The 16,862-nt window shown below is 34.7% G+C and overlaps 1 protein-coding gene and 1 long non-coding RNA gene across 2 annotated transcripts; one reads left to right on the top strand and one right to left on the bottom strand.

Annotated features, from left to right (window-relative positions):
* Nucleotides 1-220: 220 nt before the first annotated feature.
* On the bottom strand, nucleotides 221-7,983 carry LOC112710496 (linoleate 13S-lipoxygenase 3-1, chloroplastic). The gene is made up of 8 exons (XM_025762734.3): nucleotides 7,054-7,983; nucleotides 6,587-6,867; nucleotides 4,549-4,789; nucleotides 3,856-4,188; nucleotides 2,393-2,586; nucleotides 1,859-2,160; nucleotides 1,478-1,744; nucleotides 221-1,185 (listed from the first exon to the last, which is right to left on the bottom strand). Exons 1-8 carry the CDS (start codon nucleotides 7,484-7,486, stop codon nucleotides 429-431), a joined length of 2,808 nt encoding a protein of 935 aa, XP_025618519.1. The 5' UTR covers nucleotides 7,487-7,983; the 3' UTR covers nucleotides 221-428.
* A 1,810-nt stretch (nucleotides 7,984-9,793) lies between these two features.
* On the top strand, nucleotides 9,794-12,525 carry LOC140175282 (uncharacterized). The gene is made up of 2 exons (XR_011865424.1): nucleotides 9,794-9,972; nucleotides 11,450-12,525. It is a non-coding gene; the product is annotated as an uncharacterized lncRNA (long non-coding RNA).
* The last annotated feature ends 4,337 nt before the right edge of the window (nucleotides 12,526-16,862 follow it).

Raw genomic sequence — 16,862 nt, 5'->3', positions numbered from 1 at the left:
AACAGTGATCTCAGTTATTGGCAATGGCCCAGAAGACCACACTTGGTTTTAAAATATGTTCATCCCATAGTTGCAAACAAGTACAATCACTTAATTGTGTTATGTGAATTATGATGGTTAGCTATTTGAAGTTTAGGACAATTTAATTATTCAACTAATTTTAATTTTACGAATTCATTTTCTAAGATTATACGTCTAACTAATACACCACCGAACTCTATTTATTATTTAATAAAATATGATATATATAACCTTAGAGTATATTACCAATAACCAATATATACTAACATTAATCCAATCTAGTTACAAATTAGGCAAGCCTAGTGCTCCACATAGACCACAGACCCGTTTCCCATAATACTAACTATTTAAGCCCAACATAATTCTTTATCAAGATGTGAGACTTAACTCTTATTTATTTCCGGAATTTACGTGGACACACTATTTGGAACTCCTCTGCATGTAACACCCGGTTCAGAACTTGGTGCAAGCAACTCATAAGGCAACACTCCTGCCCCACACCGGTTCCTCAGCTTCTTATCCCGGTTCCTTCCGTCAATGACCTTCTCAATCCGTCTCATCTCGGCCGAGAACTCGTAAAACGCCTCGACGATCTCAGCATCACCGGACCAAATGGAAGGTTGCTGCCTCTCTCCCAAGTACTCCTCGTCAGGGGAGTGAGTGGAGAGAGTGTCCACTACGGCCATGTATTTCGAAGCTTGCAACAAACTAGGCAAGGCGTTGAGAAAATACTTCTGTGGATCAGCAATGAAACTGGCATATTCTGGATCACTCTCATCCGGTATCAATCTTCGCATCAACGGGGGACGATTCGGCACGTACCCTCCATAAGGATACTGGCCAAAGTTAAGAGCAGCGTGCTGAGCAGATGCAAGCCAGATCAATGTAGTGAGTACGGTGACAAGATTCTCACTGTTGTTCAACGTGGGCCACCAGCTCTCGTGGCTGCGATCTGCGTGGCCCACGTTGATTGACTCATAGTACCATGCTTGAAGCTCTTTATCATTGATTATAAGGCTTGAATGTGGGTAGTAATGGTTCACATAGGTGCGGACCCAGTTTTCAATTGCTGACCAGATCATAAGACCGTCCGCAGCATAAGGGTAGTCTTCAAATACAAGCTTTAGGCCATGTGGTTGGGATGGGTCTGGTTCCGCCATTCCCCTGCATAGTGCCAACAGAAAAATCTTGGTTAGATATAGTTGCTTTTTGCAATCACCACATAAGGCAAACACCAATTCCACAATGTTGGTCCAGTCACAAGAATAGTCTATGTTATAAAAGTTTTATATTTCTCAAATTCATAATATTTACCACAACACATTGATTTTACGTTATTTTTATAAAGATATTATGTGTATACAAAAAATTAGTCACTAAATATTTGTAATTATTTTATATTTTAACATGTATTCTATATGAATGACATGAAAGAAAGGAACACTAAGATAAGTACCTGCGGATGAGATCAGCAGGGAGACTATCCATGTCGAAACGCCAATAGTTTTTGTAGAAAGCAGAACTAATTTCCATGGCGTAGCGGCCAGGGGTGAAGCAATTCTCAATAATTCCATCAGCATTGATTAAGCTCTGGCGAGCCAGGGCATTGATCTCCAAAGTGTACCTCATGTGTGGATCTAACAACTTAAAAATCGGATGCATAGCACTCATTTGCCTGTGAGCAGCCAAAATAAATGGTTCCATGCAAGCATGTGTGCGTAACCTATTATATAAAAATTACACACACAATAAAAATTCAGGTAAGCTACTCACTAATTAAGAGCTTATTAAGTACTTTGTAATGCACTAATGCATATTAAAGAGGGTTATAGCTTACCAATGGTTGTAAAGTTGGTGCACCCCGGCATCATTGGCACAAACATGCGCCTTAGCAAGCTGCCACATCCAATTGGTAGTTGCATCTATGGCAGGTGTGACTACGCGTTTGGACCGGGAACTTGGCCCGGCCGGAGGCAGGCTAAGTTCTATAGCCACAGGCTTGAGAGTACCAAGCGGTGTCAAGAAAAAGATTGTGCGTGTAGCATATGCTTTTCTACCATCAAGTGCATTAATCCTTTCAAGAAATGGAAGGTAAACATCATGATAATCTATTATGAACAGCTTATTTTCATCTATTGCCTGCAGCAGAGAATAGAAACATAATTGAATTTAGTCTCATCAAGTAAAGAACTAATTAACAGAAAAAAATATATATAAATCACATATACATTAAAAGCAAAGTGATTGGTAAAACTCATGCAGTATAGTTTTCGTCAAATTACTTGACATGTTTAACTAAATTACAATCTAATAATTTTCAACTATCAACTTCGCATACAGTTAGATATTTAAGAAGACTTTGAAAGGGTACCTGTTGCACAGTCATGCCGTTGAGTTGGTTTAGAATATGCTCTTCTTTAAGAGCAGACTCTTCGGGACCATATATTTGCGGGTCAAGCTTGCTAACCGGTGGAAAAACTTGAAGCCTCTCAATGCCAATAGGGTTGACTCCTGCAATTGCTTGGCGGGCAAATTCGTCATCTCGCAGCCACGCAAATTTGTCCTCTGCACGTTACACATGTGAGATCATTAATTTAATTAATTTAATAATAATAAAGGCTATAAGACAATGTATCATTTCTGTTTGACAATTTTTAAATAAAAAGCACACATAAATTATTCCCGCATGCCGCATGTGAAACATTAAAAAAAGAAATCAAGTTGACAATTGGATGCAGGTTTTGCTAAATGCCTATGGATATAAACCTTTCAGAAAGAACATACATAAAAAGACAGATACTTTTCCTTTTTTCAAAGTGTAGAAATTAACTGATGAACATTAAAGCACAAATTGCATATCGTAGTGGTCCTCTTTCGTTATCGGTCGAATAAATCATAGGAAAAGTCTAAGGGCCAGCAATTTTATTGCATTTTGACCAGCATGTAACCAGCAGAGAAATGTGAGCCATTGGATGAAATCTCGCACCAATCTCACACCATCAAATTATCATTGATGGCTAGTTGATGGCTACCAATCACAAATATTGCTAGTCCCCTAGCATTGCTCCTTAGTTATTTCTGGAACAGACATTTCTTATATCGTTAATCACAGAGAATTTAGATATGTCCAAATTTGATCTTATGTCAACTGATTTTTCTTTTCCTTACCTACCTATTTATTTGGCTGAGCGTGTCTAATTGAAAGTAGGTGAGTTTTAATGCTATTGCATAGCGCTCGCAATATGATTTAGAGCAATTCTCTGTGATTAACGATATAAGAAATGTCTGTTCCAGATATAACTAAGTACGAAATGTTACTTTTAAGGTTAAGTACGATTTTGGTCGTAGGAGTTGAAAATTTGTTTTATCCCCAACCTTTTTTTACTACAAAATGGTTCTCAAAGTTTAACTTAATTTTGCAATTGTCTTTTTTACCAAAAATTTAATAAATTATTACTAAATTACCTCTAACTAAACAAATTTAAAAAAAGACAAAAAAAAGAAAGAAAACAAAGGGAAAGGGGAAGGGGAAATCACGCGGAGGGTGAGGGCAGGGAAGAAGAAGGGGGAAGGTCATGCCAGCGAAACCACCGTCCACCAACGCTGCAGCTCCTCTCCGTCGTCGCACCTAGTTTTGTCATGGCATTCACTCGCTAATGAAAGAGATGTCTATTTTTAGTTTAATTTCTTTTGGTGCAAGTATAATTTTTGAAATCAATTATTTACCTATCATTCTGTCTCTTTATTTTTCTCCTCCTCACTATACAATTTTTTTATCCAAAATTCAAACAAATAAAACTCAAAAACTATTGACATGAACAAAGGAATACTCACTGGATATAATCTTGGGAGTGTCATATTTAAGAAGTCCCTGGCTTGATTCCTGGATCTTGCTAACCACATTTGGCAAAGGAAGTTTCTTTAAAACATCATCTTGTAAACCCAACTGAATCAGTAACCCTTTACTGTAAAGACCATCAACATCTGAGAAATCATTGAAATCTTGATTGTCAGCAGAGATACTAGCTTTAAGCCCAGGAATCAAGTTATGGAGAACAGCCTTGAGTCTCTTCACAGAAAATGTGTTCTGCTTAGACTCTTCAAATCGTTCGTCCCTCGGGACGTACATCGGATTTGGTTTCTCTAAACGGCTCTCTGCAAACATGTCTGCCAGATGCAATCACATAATACTTTGTGATCAGTAAAGCATAGTATTATATCAAAAAATTCAGTCTAGATGCAAATGATCATAAATAACTCATATATTATGAATGTCACGTTAACTAATTGCATAAATAGGATATCACCAATATTTGCTTGCTTATTGAGAAAATTTAATACATGTTTCAAAACCTTCTACCGTCCCATAGTTATCAATACCGTTGTCTTCCTATGAAGTTGACAATTTAGTCAAACAGATTAAATCATTTAACAGTTTTTGAGAATTAACTTCGCATGAAAACAACTGCATGTATACGAGTCTCTACCCTAATGTAATTCAGAAGGTAGAAATCTCAAAGGATTTACCAGTGTCAGATGGGAGACGGCCAGTACGACACCGTCTTGGGTATGGATACTGCTCAGATCCTCCAATTGTTGGTCTTGCAAACTCAGGTGCTCTGTCTGGGTTTCCAAGATCATTGTATGTATCAAAGTCATATATTCTATCAGACAAGTTTCTAACTCCTTTTCCATCGCCTCTGAGATTCCTCAGCTCCTTTTCCCTCAAAAATCTAAGACCAGCAGGTGTATCTCCAGGCAAGTAGGGCTGAACAAATGAATCACAAAACCATAACAATAACTGTTATTTGACATGAGAATAAAAGTGCTACTATTTGATTTACTTGATAATTTTAGAAAACTATATTTTGGTTGGCTTTACTTCATAAAATAAATTATTCATTTGTTTATTATATATTAAAAATATTATAAATAACAAATAAAACTATATAAAAGAGAGAAAATATTTGAAAAGTGGTAGTATAAATTTTTAACTACCAAAAAAAAGAAAAAAAAAAAGAATATACTAGCACTACATTAACCGACAGTGGGGGTATTGAAATTGGACGGTTTGTATGCCACAGATTGTGAAAGGTCAATGCAAAGTTCGCGGGCCCATGGCCATAGCCACATACGATTAGGCTTAGAATATTTTATTGATGAACAGTATACTAAAATTAGTCATTATAATTTGTTAGTAATATAAAATATATATTAAAATATAAATATACATTAAAAATAAATTAAAATACATATATATTTATATATAAATATATTAGTCATTAATTTTAATATACAAATAGTATTTTTATTTAACGGTTTAATAACTTTATCTAAGTAAAACTTTTATTCTTAACGACTTCATTTTTTATGTAAAAAAATTTATACACTAAATATTTTTAGAATACTTATTAAAATGTTAAATGTAAATCATTTATATTAAAAAGTTATAAATTTCAAGTTTCTAAATAACTTTATGCAAAAAACAATTATAAAAATTAAAATATTTTTTAACACAGATAACGATATTGGTTAGAAAAATCCTTAAACATAATATTGTTTCAAGTGTAAATAATAATAATAATAATAATAATAATAATAATAATAATTTAGCCATACTTGTACTGAAAAAAAAAATATTTAAAAATATAAAGTAATAAAGGATTTATTAATTAAAATTAATGTCAAATTTTCTATTAATAAAATTTAAAATTTTTATTTTAATAACTACATAATAATTTTAATTTTATAAAACTTTTTTGAGTTTATAATCTAAATCCAATAATAAATATACATACACCAAATGAAGAGATGATAAAAAAGGTCATGGCCTAATTGGCTATCCTGTTCAGTATTTGTTTTGGATGTTTACTATTCAATATTCTTTCTAGGCAGGGCTGCTACAGGAAATAAAAATTAAAATAAAAAAATAATAAAAATATATTAACTATTCAACTAAATTACTTGCTTATATAATCATTCACACAACTAATATTCAAAAATTCGTTGTTTCTTAAAAAATTGTAAAACAAAATAAAATAATATCAGATAAAAATATTCATTCTCTACTATTTTTCACTTTTTAATTTATATATGCAAGGAGAAAATAGTGTAGGACGTGTGTTTTATGCGGCTGTAATGTTTGAAACAAAAATTAGACTGTCCAATTTTTGGGTACATGACTCTCTTATTTGTGTTTAAAAAATTAAAAAAATTTGGAGTACATTCGATTTATGTACTCCAAATTTTTTTAATCCAAATTTTTTTAATTTTTTAAACATAAATTGAGCTGTCCGATTTGTTTACCTCCCATAATTTTAAAAAGCACAACAAATTAAATTCTAAATTATATTATTCATCTCACTTTTATATATAAATTTTTTAACCGCTATTTTATTCTAAATATACTAAAAAGTATATTAAAAATGCTAAAAATTTGAACCTTAAAAGAGAAGTATATGGAACTCCTTAATTAAAAATATCTTGAAGATTTTATGTAGCAGCTGCATAGTAATTAAGGCATACTATTATTGTCATAAATTTTGAGAAGTTGACAAGAGATTACCTTATTGGAAAAGAATATCCTTTTTCCAGGATGATCTTTTCGTGCTTGTACCCATGAATTGCAAGGGAAATGAACAGGTCCAGTGGCAAACCCTTCAATTGTTATGCATTCTAAGAAGAATTCTTGTTGATGTTTATTGGACACAGTTATTGCTCCTGGCTCTCCAAAATTAGAGTCAATCATGTACTCTGCTATGTAATTAACTCTCTCTGCTTTAACATTGATCTTCTTTGACCAATCTTTCAGCACTGCTTCGTTGCTCTTCTTTGCGGCCTTCGTTTCTGCAACACACCAAAATCAATAAGAGACTCTTGTGTAGTTTGCAAAATATTTTCAAAAATGAAAAAACATTCCGAAAACTAGGGAATCTTTCTCAAAAGATAAGAAAGAGTTGACTTTCTATTTTTGAGAAAATAAATAAAAGAGGAAATACAGATTCTTAAAAGTTATAATTAACAAGGTCTTACTTGGATCAATCTCAGTGCTAATAAGTTCCAGAACAATATTCTGTCCAATATTGTCAGTAAGAGCATCAAAATGCTTCACAAGAGTCTCTTTAAAACCTTCTTTGATCTTGTTCCTCACAGTCACCACAGCTCTGACTCTAAACTTCACCGGTTTCTCAGGGGGTACCATGGGAACAGGAACAGGCACAGACGTAGTAGAAGAAGATAAAGACACTGAAGACGAAGACGAAGTGGAAGATGAAGAAGAAGAAGAGGAGGAGGAAGAGGAAGGGTCCCTCAGCAAATCTTCACTTAAAGCTGCCACAGGAAACTTTACAGCTTTCCTCAACCTCACCAACACAGGGCTTACCAAGAATGGTGATTGACTCTGTTTAAAACTATTACGTAGAAGGACTCTTGATGAAGAAGTCATGATTTCATTCGCAAACGCCATGGCTTCAGTTGATGTTGTTGATTCTTTCTCTCTTTCTCTCTTTTTTTTAATTTCACTGTTCACTGTTTCTCTTCTCTCTCTGCTATGGAAAAGTGGATCACTGTGGAAGATGTTAGTGGCCTGTTGGTTGGAATAGAATGAGCTGGCTCTTATTTCTTTTATATAGGGAAGAGCGAAGGAAATTTAAATTAAATAAAATATCAAATAACAAAAAAGAAAAAAAAAAGTAGCAAAAACATGAATCTCACTACACCGTCCATTTCACACGTTTTTAAATAATTGCCAGAAAAATTAAAAAAATTTATGATTTGTACTTGTAAATCCACATCTATGTGGTCTGTTTTATTGGCTTTGATTTGTCATTTGTTTCTGTGGAACATTAATGGGATCCTTTTTACTACTCTAATTGTCATCAATTGGTACTCTTGACTTTAAAATTGAATGAATTGCGAGTCAAAAAAATGTGCAATTTCCAAGTTAAAAACGCGGTGTTCAAGAACCTAACCCTAAGGTGGACTTGTCACTTTGTAAACACTTTGTGTACACGTTTCTTCATGGTTTACTTGCAAAATGGCCATCGTGTCCTAATGAGATATATTGTGGATATTATAAATTTAATATTTCGATATCTAGTAAGAATTTATATTTTTTTTAGTTGATATTAGATAAATTCTATTAGGGGTTACATATACACTAAAATCTGTCATCAAAATTAGTCACTAATATAAAATATATATTAAAATATAAATACACATTAAAAATAAATTAAACCACACATACATTTATACATAAATACATTATTAATTAATTTTAGTGACTAATTTTAGTATACAAATAATATTTCTCTTTTAAAACATGCGTTATTTTCCTAAATGCATTATTTTGCAGGCGAAAGTTAATGCACTCCAAGTAAAGTAAAGAGTGTAGCACTCTTTAAAAATTAATCTAATATAAAAAATTATTAGGTAAATTAAATTTATTTATTATTGTTATTATTATTTTTTTTGTTATGACCTGAACAAACAAATTAACGCTGACAAAAAATACTAATTTCCTCCTTTAACTCAGGACGACTTTTACACTACAAAAGTACTCGGGATAACTTATCGAATTTCTCCGTTACTATGTTATTTTTGATGTGATGTCTTCGAACATCTTCATTGTTTTGTTTGCTGGCTGTGCTTTCACTATTGTTCTAATTAATCACAGATTTTGACGCTCTTGAGCCCACCCCCTTTCACCTCTGTCATGAATGGCTTTTAAAGTCCGAAAAATCGTTGCCATAGAAGAAGAAGACGCCTGTCTGTCGCGCTGCTGGTTAGTTAACTCCAAATGCAAAACCGATTTTGTAGAAGAACTCCGATCTCCACAAAGGCACGATAATAAAATACAAGACAGTTATAACAAGTCCATTATCTTTTATTTTAAATTATCCTCAACGTGTATGTAATAAAATAAAAAATTAAAATATAATTATATTTAAATAATTATTGTGTTATTTTTTATTAATTTATTTAAAAATAATTAAACTTTGAAGCTAATTGATATAAAATATTTAAGATATAAAACTAGGAAAAAAATTTATTTGTATAAAAATGAACTTAATAAAAAATTATTCTATTTAATATATAATTAAGAGTATTTTTTTTTTGCCAACCAGTTATAAATTGTGTATTCAAGTCTTCCTATTTTTGGTAAAACAAAGAAGTACTTCTTTCTTTTATTATCTTTTTTAAACATTAGTTATTCCAAATAATATATTTTAAATATAGTAAAGTAAACATACTTCAATAACAAATTGTTAATAAAAAATTATATAAATATTTTTTATATGAATTTTTGTTTCGCACAAAATAAAATTAATATATGTTTGTTTGCTTTTTACGATGTATATATAATTTTTTTAAATTAAATTTATATAATACAAAATCTTTTATTATTATGTTCATATTTAATGTTTTAATTTTGTTTCACACAAAATAAATAAATATATATATATATATATATTAATTAAATTTATATAACACAATTTTTTATCATTGTGTTTATATTTAATATTATATACTATACACCCTGTTAAATTAGTAAATAATTAGCCAATAAATTAATTTTTAATAAAAAATTAGAAATGTGAATATTATATTAAATTATGATAGAGTTCATCAAAACGAGAATTTTGACATTAATTTTAAAGAATTCGACCTAAAATTGAACCGATCGGATCAAACTAGTTGAATCGGGTCCAAATTGGACCCGTAGGCCCAACCAGCCCAGCACTTAAGTGAACCCAAGCTTCTCATCTTCCCCAATTTAACAAAAAACAGCGCTGAAACACAATAGGGGGAAAGGAGAAGAGAAGCTTTCCATAACCCTTACGGTAAATTCAAATCCACGTATCTCCTCCGTCCGAGCTCCGATCGTTGCACCGTTTGCGGCCACGCGACCACCATGTCGAACTCTACGTTTCTATCGGAACAATTTCATAGGTAACCCGCTTATTCACTCTTAGCTTCTTCTTCCCCAATTTTTATTAAATTAAGTGGAGGTATTGAATTTCTTTGTTCTTTCATGTTTTAGGATCCAATTAGCTTGAGAAAAATGTTCACTCTAACTTATACGAAGCTTGGGTAAAGTGAGGATACCATAAATCTTATTTAATTTAATGAATTTATGCCTTAGGTATTAAATTGGGTATATGTGTTATAAATGTGTATTAGATTGTGAATAAATAATTGGAGTTTGAAATTGTGAATATCGAAACTTGGAGGAAGTTGTTTTATTGGACTTTTGGGGGCTGTGTTTATTTTAGTAAGTTGCCTTGGACAATACGTGAAAAATTGTCTAAGGTGTGGTTTAGGTTTCTTGCATTTAATATATAATGTTCTGTAAAAACTTAGGCTAGAGAACCATAGAATCGGTTGAAAAGATTATGTATGTTGGATGTTTAGAATTAGTAGCATTGATTGGTAATAAAGATTATGTATGTGTTGGTGATGTTGTTGGTAAGTTGGTGATAATGATTGCATATGTATGTATGGCAAAATAGTGGTAATTTTGTTGAAGGAAGTATAGAATTTTGTTGATTGATGGTAATGATGATTTATGGATAGTTGAGTGATTTGGAGTTGTTATATATTGTATGTTTGTGCTGAATGTAGGTAGAGGAAGTGAACATTGAAATTGTTTAAAGAAAATTGAGGTTTTTAAAGTATGATAAAAATTGGTTTTTGACTGAACTTCGGTGAGTTATAACTTGGCTTCCGAAATTCTAAATTGATTTCAACTTGTTTTAAATAAAAATTGGATTTGTGAAGTTTATACCGTTCGAAAAATGGAAGAAAAACAATTTAAAACGATTAAGTTATGCATGTCGAAAGTTTTGGTGTGAAATATGTAATTATGCAGGTGAATACTTCATGATTATGCAGCTTTCTAGTTGATTTGATTTGTTTTGGAAAAACGTACGTCCACGCGTACGCGTGAGCAACGCGTGGCATGGAATTTTTGACTACGCGAATAGCCCTATGTGTATGTGTGATGAGCCAGTATGCATGCCCACGCGTACGCATGGCTCACGCGTACGCGTGACAATAGGTACTCACCTACGCGTACGCATGACAAGAGAAAGCGCGCGCGAGCTGCTTTATTACACTCCCACGCGTACACGTGGCTACGCGTGGTCCCTTTTTCAGAAAACATTATTTTTCTGAGTTTTAAACTCTATTTCAAACTTCTAAATCTCTATTTTCATTCCTTTAGTCATAAATAATAATATTAGACCTGATAGTCAGATGAAATTAGAAAGTGGAGATAACTTGGAGGTGAAGTAACGCTGAGAAAGTTATTAATTGAATTATGAAATGTTATGAATGATTATGTAGAATATTTGGCTTGATTAATTAAATGATCTGAGACATGAAATTCCCTGGGTTAAGTATTGTGGCTTGGCACCATGTGTATCAGGTCGAAAACTCGATACTCTGTTGACCGGACAACGTAAGGGTGACCGGACGCTTATAAATTCCCAGGAATGTTTATCCCCATTGAGCAATATTATTTATTTGAGAAAAATCTATGCATAGACTCTTGGTGGGGATGCACGTCGGGGGACAATCCAAAGGTTTAGCAAACCGGACTTGTCAGGTTGGCTTGATAACCGACAGATGAGACTCATCAGCCATAGGACAGGCATGCATCATGTGTATATTACTTGAATTATTTGTTTGTGCACTAACTAGGTGTGCCTAAATGTATTTTCTATGTTAAATGTATATTTGTTACCGGCAATACTTGTAACCTTCTTGTGCTTGTCTTTATCTGCTTGTTTGTCTGTGATATGTTGACTGAGATAGAGGTATGAAGGAAGGGCAGTGTGACCTAGATTTAAGATTAAGTTAAGTTAGGCCTAGATACTCTTAGAAAACCACCATTTTATGGTTTCTGTATAATACTTTAAGCTTCATAATCTGAGTGTCGGCGTCCTTGGATTGCCTCTGGAATTTCTAGGACCTTATATCTTATATGTGTGGCACCTTTACCATGCTGAGAACCTCTGGTTCTCACCCCATACTATGTTGTTATTTTTCAGATGCAGGTCGAGAGACACCTTGTTAGGCGTCTGGACTTCTGAAGCGAAATGGTTATCGGGTTATTTTGTTGTACAGTTATGTATATATACGTACTTAGTTTCCTCTTCACATGACTTGATCATTTTGACCCTCTTAGAGGCTTATGGAGAGACATGATTTTGTTTATGTAAATTTGGGTTTTGGATATGCGCCAAAAACTTGGTGCGGAATTTATAACCCACAAACTAACCGGCAAATGCACCGGGTCGTACCAAGTAATACCTCAGGTGAGTGAGGGTCGATCCCACGAGGATTGATGGATCAAGCAACAATGATTGACTAATTTACTTAGTTAGACAAGCAAAAAATGGTGTTTGAGAGTTCAATTGCATTAAATAGTAATTAAGAATATCAGAAAGCAAGCAGCAAATAATGTGTGAAATATATATGGAGAAACAGTTAAGGCTTCAAAGATATCTATTTTCTGTATTGACTTTTCTTACTAACTATTTTAATCATGCAAGATTTAATTCATGGCAAACTATAAGTGACTAAACCCTAATTCCTTAGACCTTTTTAGTCTCCTTTAAAATTCATCAATCGCCAATTCCTTGGTCACTTAATTCCAATTAGAGGGTGAAGTACAATTCTAGTTTATATGCCACAGAAATTCTAATTACCCAAATATAAGAGGATTATATGTCATGTATCCCGTTAAGTCCAGATAATTAGAAATTTAGGAGAATATGTTTTCAAGCTGTTGTTCAAGTAAAGAGTTTTTCCAAGTTATACAAGAACTCAATTAGAACAAGGGTCATACTTCCGTTCCACCCAAATTCATAAGATAAAGAACGAAAATAATTCTTGAATTATAAATCAGTACATATATTAGAATAGAAAAATAATAGTATCAATCCATACAATATACAGAGCTCCTAACCTTAACAGTGGAGGTTTAGTTGCTCATGGTGCAGAGAGAAAACTAGGATTCCTAAAAACTATAAAGTGCGGAATGAGGTGGAATCAAAAGTGGGATCCTATCCTCCTTAATTTAAAATCTATTTTCTAAAATTAAAATAATATATTTTCCTATTTTAAAATCAAATTTAAATTTAAATCAGAATTAATTATAGCAATCAGTATGTCTTCAATTGATGGATGGGGACTACTTGCTTCGTAGGATCCATCCCTAACTTGGTGAAGAGCTGCGCCTTACTTGAGTGCCAAAATGGGGCCCAGAAATTGCCCCCAGCGTTTTTTGCGTTTTCTACACGTAGCGCATGTCATGCGTACGTGTCAGTCACGCGTACGCGTCGATGGTCTTTTTCGTGTGTCACGCGTACGTGTCAGGTACGCGCACGCGTCGCTGTATAAATCTCCAAATCACGCGCACGCATCAGGTACGCGTACGCGTCGCTCATCGCTGCTTATCCCTATCAATTCTTGTGCTCTTCTTCTGCAGAAACTCCATTAAATCCAGCAGAATGCTACCTAAAATAAACAGAATTGCACAAGACTCGAAGTAGCATCTATAGTGGCTTAAAGATAATTAATTCTTGATTAAACTCAACAAATTAAATGCAAATTCACTAAGAAAAGATAGGAAAGATGCTCACGCATCACAACACCAAACTTGAATTGTTGCTTGTTCTCAAGCAACCAAAACTAATGTAGGCTTAGGATGTGAATTTGCATGAGAATGAGAGTTCAATTAAGCTCATGTCTCTTCTTGAAGTGGGGTTTACAACTGCAATCCTGAATAGGTTTGGCATCTCACTATCCTTTGAATCAGAAGAATGTTACTGTCACTCGGAATTAGAATCCGGACAATATTATGAATTCTCTAGTCTTTTATATTTCAATTTAATCCTTGAACACAACAAATTTCTTTTTTTTTGTTCTTTTCACTTTGAGCCTAGTTATGACTTTAAATGTTTTGTCTCAAGCTTCACTTGACACAAAAACACCACAAGCACTTAACTGGGGAACTCTCTTTAAGTTCTGATTTTCCTTTCAGTTACTCCCAGACAGTGGTGCTCAAAGCCTTTGGCATACTCTGTTAAATGCAATTAATCTCGACTCTTAGTGTTCTGTCTCAAGGGTTACTTGACACAATCACACCACAAGCATATGACTAGGAAAACAACTCTTTGAGCTTTTAATCATGTCTGACCTCCCTAGTCATTGATGCTCAGAGCCTTGGACCTTGCTTTTATTTTTCTTTTGCTATTTCTTCTGCTTCAAGGATTAAACTTTCTCTTATTGCAGAGAATTCATAATAGTTCTCTAGATTCTTGTTCTTTGTACATCAACATTCTTTAATTCAAATTTAAATATGCACTGTTTATGTCATGCATTCAGAGTCACAGAAAATACCACCACATTTAGATAAATGAGACTACTCTTAAAATTAAACCAATTTCTCATGCACTACATCTTTTCTTCTTTCTTTTTGATTTCAAGCTCAGTGGGCAATACATGAGACACCTTTCAACATTAAAGCAAATAACAGAATAAATAAAAAAATAGCAAAATAAACTAAAACTTAGGAATTGAAGATATAACTGATCATGCAGTAACAACAGAAAATAGGAATATAACATAATAAGAACGGGAGGAAGAATAGAATGAAAGGAACTCAACCACCTCAGTTATCCAAGTGGCCATCTCATTCTTCTGGTTGTTCTCATCTGTGAAGATGATTTGCCTCCCTTTGGTGCTATTAAAAATAAACAGAAAAGCTATAAGTGAAGCGTCAACACCAAACTTAAAGGTTTGCTTGTCCTCAAGTAAAGAAGAACTGAAAACAAAGAGGGACATAAAAAGACACACGAAAAAAACAAATAGTATGAGAGAAGAAGAATAAAAGGATAAAAGAATAAGAGAGAATTAGGATTTAGGAGGGAGAGAAAATAATTGAAATCTGGGCGGCGCACTAGTGAAATGAGGCGATGTGTGCGACGCGCACGCGTACACGTGGGTCGCAGAAAGTTCAAGCGACGCGTACTCTTGCTCTCAGTTTGTGCGAATCGCGCGAAGGCAGCCTTGTGCACGCACAACTCTCAGGTTGATGCGCATGAGGGCCAGATAGACAGACGTCGCGTGCGCGTCAGGAACGCGCACGCATGGATGGGGACAAAGTGAAACTGACGCGTACGTATCAGGGACACGTACGCGTGATGAAAATTGTGCTTCTAGCACAATTCCAGCCCCAAGCCATCACAACTCTCTGGCCAAACTCCTATTGACGCCGATTTCCAGGGTTACGCGTACGCGTAAGAGACGCTTACGCGTGGGCTGGCAATTGCGCAAGCGACGCACACGCGTCTTAGACGCGTACGCGTGGTCTTGCTTGTGCGTAAGGCACGCTTCCAGCACCACTGCGGCCAATCTCTCGGCCTATTTTCTTCCTTCTCTTCTTTTTTTGGTTCCTGTTCTAAAATAGCTGCATGATCAGAACACACGTAAAACGAAAGAAAAAACAGTAAATTGTCAATAGAAATCAAATAAATAAGAAACCACTACTACAAAAAGGATATGAAATATGAAATTATCGGGTTGCTTCCCGACAAGCGCTTCTTTAACGTCACTAGCTTGACGGTCAGTTCTGCTAATTCAGTAGATGAGCGGACCACTGGCGATCGATCTCGCCTCCAAGATAGTGCTTCAACCTCTGGCCATTCACTGTAAATTTTCTGTCAGAATTTTCTTCCTGTATTTCCACATGACCATATGGTGAAGCTCTGGTAACCACAAACAGTCCTGACCACCGGGATTTCAGCTTCCCGGAAAAGAGTTTGAGCCTTGAATTATACAGAAGCACTCTTTGTCTTGGCTCAAAGACTCTGATGGCAATCTTCTTGTCATGCAATAACTTGGTTCTCTCCTTATAGAGCTTGGCATTCTCATGAGCTAAATATCTGAATTCATCATGCTCATTCAACTGAAGCATTCGCTTTATTCCTGCAGCTTCTGAATCAAGATTCAAATACCTGATTGCCTAGTAAGCTTTATGCTCCAGCTCAACTGGCAAGTGACATGCTTTGTCATAGACCAACTAATAAGGGGACATGCCAATGGGACTCTTGTATGCTATCCACTATGCCCAGAGAGCATCATCAAGCCTCATAGACCAGTCCTTTCTTGAAACACTGACGGTCTTCTCTAGAATTCTCTTGAGTTTCCTGTTGGAAACTTCAACCTGTCCACTTGTCTGAGGGTGATAGGGGGTTGCCACTTTATGATGGACTCCATATCTATGCAGAAGTGAGTCCAACTGTCTATTACAGAAGTGGCTTCCTCCATCACTAATGAGTGTCTTTGGGACACCAAACCGGCTGAAGAGATATCTCTGAAGAAAGTTCATTACCACCTTGGCATCATTGGTGGGTAGAGCCACAGCCTCCACCCACTTAGACACATAGTCAACTGCCACTAGAATATAGTTGTTTGAATGTGAGGGTGGGAAAGGTCCCATGAAATCAATACCCCACACATCAAATAACTCAACCTCAAAAATCTCCTGCTGTGGCATTTTATGGTTGGCAGGGAGATTCATGGCTTTTTCACATCTGTCACAGTGCTTCACAAATTCTCTTGAATCTCTGAAGAGAGCCAACCAGTAAAACCCGCTCTGAAGGACCTTTGTAGCTGTCCTTTCACCACCAAAGTGGCCTCCATAATCAGAACCATGATAGTGCCAAAGAATCTGCTGTGTTTCTTCATCTGGGACATATCTTCTGATTATACCATCTGAACACCTTTTAAAAAGGTATGGTTCCTCCTAAATGTAGTACTTTGCATCAGTC

This window comes from Arachis hypogaea, chromosome 9 (assembly GCF_003086295.3).
Source record: "Arachis hypogaea cultivar Tifrunner chromosome 9, arahy.Tifrunner.gnm2.J5K5, whole genome shotgun sequence".
Lineage (NCBI taxonomy): Eukaryota > Viridiplantae > Streptophyta > Magnoliopsida > Fabales > Fabaceae > Arachis > Arachis hypogaea.
The sequence above is the reverse complement of the archived record's forward strand: the minus strand, read 5'-3'. Positions and strand labels throughout refer to the sequence as shown.

Coding starts and splice junctions, on each gene's coding strand:
- LOC112710496 (XM_025762734.3), bottom strand. CDS start 7,486: ATGGCGTTTGCGAATGAAATCATGACTTCTTCATCAAGAGTCCTTCTA. Junction 4,189..4,548: donor CCGTCTCCCATCTGACACTG/GTAAATCCTTTG, acceptor TGCATCTGGCAG/ACATGTTTGCAGAGAGCCGT. Junction 2,587..3,855: donor CACTCCCAAGATTATATCCA/GTGAGTATTCCT, acceptor TGTAACGTGCAG/AGGACAAATTTGCGTGGCTG.